Source organism: Gossypium raimondii, chromosome 11 (assembly GCF_025698545.1).
Source record: "Gossypium raimondii isolate GPD5lz chromosome 11, ASM2569854v1, whole genome shotgun sequence".
Lineage (NCBI taxonomy): Eukaryota > Viridiplantae > Streptophyta > Magnoliopsida > Malvales > Malvaceae > Gossypium > Gossypium raimondii.
In genome coordinates this window covers 62,584,615-62,589,554 of record NC_068575.1, presented here as the reverse complement: position 1 = coordinate 62,589,554, position 4,940 = coordinate 62,584,615, and the positions used below count along the sequence as shown (strand labels likewise).

The following is a 4,940-nucleotide window of genomic DNA, read 5'->3' as shown; positions in this document are numbered from 1 at the left end:
TTGATTTTATATAATTGAAATATTTTGTTCTGAGTTTTTTTTTTAATTTCAAAATATAATTTGAACTTATTTGATTATTTTAATGGTACAAAGATGAAATTAATTCAATTAATAATAAAGGGACTAATTTAATCTAATTCCTATAATATAAGGACCTCCAAATACTTTAATTTACAAATAAATGAATAAATAGATGAATTATTAATTGTAACTTTTTTCTTTTTTTCTTAATCCCTTAACCAAATAATCCCTATGAATTATTTCTAGAGATGGGAAAAAATATTTTTAGGGTTAGGATTAAATTGGCAAATTTTATAAATATTAATGGTCAAATTTATTAATTTTTTAAAATGAGAACTACAATAATAAATTTTGTAAACATGGAAGGCTAAAGTTGTTAAATTTTTTTATATTTAATATCAAATTAATAGACCACATAAATATTAAAGGATTAATTTTATCATTAAACCAGTAAAAAAAATCTATATTAACTCAAAGCATACACACTACTTGAGGCAAAACAATGTAAGTCGTGCCTCGAAGTCCAAATACAGAGGCTGGTCCATATTATTGATTTGTTCATTCGGCCTATTTCTAAAACTTATAGGCTTTTTAATTGGCCTGCTTTTCTTCTTCTTCTTCTAAACTGTTGTTTTGTTTTTGTTTTTTTAGGAAAATTTAAAAACAAAGTTCCAAGAATATCGGTGGGAATTTAGGATTTTTACACACATGTTGAATAATTTCTTTTTTTTAATGCTTTTGGGTTTTTATTTAAAATTTTATAAAATTTAAGTTTTTTTTATTTTTTTAATTTAGATTTATAATATGAAAAGACTAACTAATAGCTTAAGACTCCAAATTTATTTTAATATAAGTGGCAAATTTTCTGGTCGCCGTTGCTTTGGGCAATGTCAATGATGGTGGGCTGTGGGTTTGACTGTATTTTAATTTTGCCCCACAAATTCTACAAGTCGCCCAACTCCACTCTATGTATAATTTATAAGGTTAATGAGGACCGGCAAAGCTTTGCGTTGATTTCAACATGTTTATCCACTTATATGCATAATTTGGTGATGGGATGCCTTTGCCAATTAGGTTCTAAAACTGAAAAACATTTCCACCCCTCTGGGTGGAGAATGAGTCGACCCTTTTTACGAGGTGCCTCCATATATGGGTTGAAGGATAAAAATATATATTCAAATCTGACTTAAAATTCTAAATTAAATGGAAGGTAACCTACCACTCTACTTATGGTTTAACATCAAACTACATTCGTATTTCACCTTAACATATATATTATATTTGGTGAATATACTTAAGACCTCCTTTTCTTACAGTGATGTGATTAAACTGATCCCTTTATTATTAAATGGATCAATTTAATTTCTTTAAAATAATCAAATAATTTCAAATTAGAATAGTTTTTTTTTTTGGAATTGAACTACAGCTGAAAAAATAATTTTCAAGATATTTTTTATACAGTATATGTTAACTTTGTTACAATTTGAACTTATTTAATTCGTTTTAATAGTATAAGGATTAAATTGATCTATTTAAAAGATAAAGGGACTAATTTGATCTAATTACCATAATACAGGGACCTTCTATTGTTTTTATTGTACGGCACCACCATGAAGCTACCCGTTTTAGGGTAGTACGTAGTTTATGGCTTATGCCTTTTTTTTCCTATGTTTTTCAGGAGAGAGTTGACATTCACGTTTACTTGGGAACATTAATTCTTCATTTGGTCTAATCCTCGGGGATTTTCATTTTTATTTATAGGAAAAAGAAAGGATAAAGAAAACTTTATTCAGAATTACGTCAACTTTTGAAGATGATATCATAAATCAATCTAATATTAATTAGTAGTAAATATTGACACAAAAATATTGATTTTTATATTTTATAAAGTGAATTTTGAATTTAAAATTCAATATATTAACGTAATTATTTAAATTATTTTTTAATAATCTTATATAGGTACTAATTATATGTGTACTTTTTGGCACAATACTTAAAACTACTTGACAACAATGGCCATACCAATCGAGTTAAGACTCAATCGATATTTAAATCAAACTCTTATTTAGTAAATATATTTTAACATAAAAATTTCACTTATATCATAAGTGTGTTATATTCAATTTTAATAACCCTCTCTCTCTCTCTCTTTTATCAATATTTTAAATTTCTAAGTAAGAATATATATACTTAATATTTTTACCTAATTAATACCAGTGGTATCAACTTAATTGAAAAATAATTTTTAAAAATTATATTTACAAAATGTTTTTATTTTTAATATATTTTAAATATATATAAATATTTATAATAAGAATTGAAGGCAATATATTATGCTTTTGAAATCTTTAAAATTATGATTTGAGTCAAAATTTTATTTAATTATTATTGTATAAAGTTACAAATATATTTTCACCCACATAAGGTGTCATATATATGTAATATAATGTAAAGGACTGGTTATAGGTTATTGTTGTATTAAAAACTTATGATTGAAATAAAGATGTTTTGATGGTTGAAAGAGGCGACATATGTGGGGTGCTTACACAACTTATGATGACACTTAACTTAACTTAACACCCCCAAAATAATAAATTAAAATTGCAAACAATGTGAATCATGAATCCCATTGTTTATCCACCATCTTTATTTTTCAACTTAATTATCACTTAAACCATTTTATATTTCTTATTTTATTTCCAAAAGAAAATATGACTATTTTTACTTTAATTAATAAAATAATTTCACAATTGATTAATGATTAAAAGTTCAAGTGAAATTATAATCAAACTAAAATTGATATTTTTTATATTTTATTTGGGTTTTACATAATTAAATTAAAATATATAAATAATTAAAAGTTAAATGTAAAAATAATAAAAGTTAAAAACATAATTTAACCAAAGCCGAATAGTTAACTAGCAGTGGAGTTGTAGTATATATCCCAAGGAAGCTTAAGTTAAAATACTATACAGAATTGATAATCTTTTCAATTTTCAATTCAGTCCACCTAAATACCAATCTAATCCAATTTTTAATCACTAATCAAGTATAACTATTAATTAAATAATTATATATTAAAGTTTGAAATTAATATTTTTATTATTTCTTCCAATTCCTGTGATAATAAACTACTTTATACCATAATAATTTTGGTGGGTCCAAAACAAGTGCAAAGCACACAAATTTGTGCATTTGGATTATCAAGATAGATGGCTTGGTGAGTCAAGTGAGAGATATTCCCCACTACCCAATTTTAAATATTATAATAATAAGAGAGTATGGTTGGGAGTAGGAGACTTGGCACTGATCATGCTCAATTTCATGCCAAATCAGTTGACTCAACCCCTTGCTTTTCTCACCTTAACAGAGTGAAAGACACGTTGAAATCCTCGATCTCCTACTTCGCTTCCTCAACTGCCCACGCCAATCACATCATTCCACTTGGATTCTTAGTGCTGTTTTTGCCCTCTCCACTTTGCATTTGTGGTCGGGAGAAGGAGAATCGGAGAATTGAGAAGATTTTTTTCCCTCATTATTAATTTAGGCTTTATTCACGTTTTAGCCCTTAAACTATATGGGTAATTCAACTTTGACTCTGTTAATAATTTAGATTTATTTGGCAAACGGCGTTAAGAAATATTTAAGAGCCAATCCAAATTGAACACGTGTACTATATATCCCAAATCAAATGTTCTAACAAAAATCAAAATAGATTTGGAATTTCAAAGAAAATAGGTTCGCCATATGAACATGCACTAATTTCAGAGAAAATAGGTTCACCATACAAATAACTTGACCTGAAGAGAAAATATTCGAATGAAGGACTAAAATGTGAATAAAGTCGTTAATTTGTTATATTTAAAAGCTTAATCTACCACGTGAAATTTCATTATGTTCTACGACCACACTTGAATTTTAGTTCCATTAATTTAAAGTTATTTGTAATTTCACATTTTATGGTTGTTTATAACAATTAATTATGAAATTTGATAAATCAAATTAAATATTAAATATTAATAGCTTGCCGTGATTTATAATTTTGTTAAATATATGTAGTTGATTGAAAAAACAAAACATAGATATCATATTAGGCGGAAAAAATGTGAAACTCGATTTTAAAAAAATAATTTTATAATCAGAAGTTAAAAGAAAAATGAAATATTATACGTGTAACCTAACTATTAGGTCTACGTCCATGATAAAACATGTCAAATAAAAACATAAAATGAGCAATGAAGCACCGAACCATCTCTCAAACGTCCCCTCCACGGCTCCATCTATAAGAATAAAAAAATTAATTCAAAAAATAAAATAAGAATAAAAATTTTCAGTAATTCCACGGCTATCAACTGGTCAACCGACCGTCACCCTTTCGCCTATATATATATTTCAAAACCCCTCTAAACCCGCTAAATTTTCATTCTATATATATATATATATATATAGTTGAGGAGCATAGCATGGATTCATCGGAACATGGCTCTACCTCGCCGAAGCAGCCGTTAACTGTCGGCCTCGTCGTTTCATTCAAGGCTCTATGGGCCAAGCACGCCGGCCGAGTTTCAAAAAAGCTGAAGCCAAAACATAATGAGTTCGGCTCACTTTCCGATTCTCCGAGATCCTTGGCGGTGAAATCTCCGGGACCGAAGCGGCTATTGACGACGCTTAGCAACAAGGCGATCAAGTTGGTGAACCGGAAAAAGGCCGGTGAGAAAACCGGGAAGGAAGAGGAGGAGATCGGAGACGGCGGAGTATGGCAAAGAGCGATCCTGATGGGAGATAAATGTCAGCCGCTAGATTATTCAGGTGTGATCTATTACGATAGCAAAGGAAATCAAGTGGAGGAGTTGCCGTTTCGTTCCCCACGTGCTAGTCCGATGCCTGCTTACCTCACCTCAAAGAAGACTTGCTATTAG

At 28.6% G+C, this 4,940-nt stretch overlaps 1 protein-coding gene across 1 annotated transcript; it reads left to right on the top strand.

The window, feature by feature from the left end:
• The first annotated feature begins 4,484 nt into the window (after window positions 1-4,484).
• On the top strand, window positions 4,485-4,940 carry LOC105801749 (hypothetical protein). Its single transcript, XM_012633016.2, has one exon. It carries the CDS (start codon window positions 4,485-4,487, stop codon window positions 4,938-4,940), a length of 456 nt encoding a protein of 151 aa, XP_012488470.1.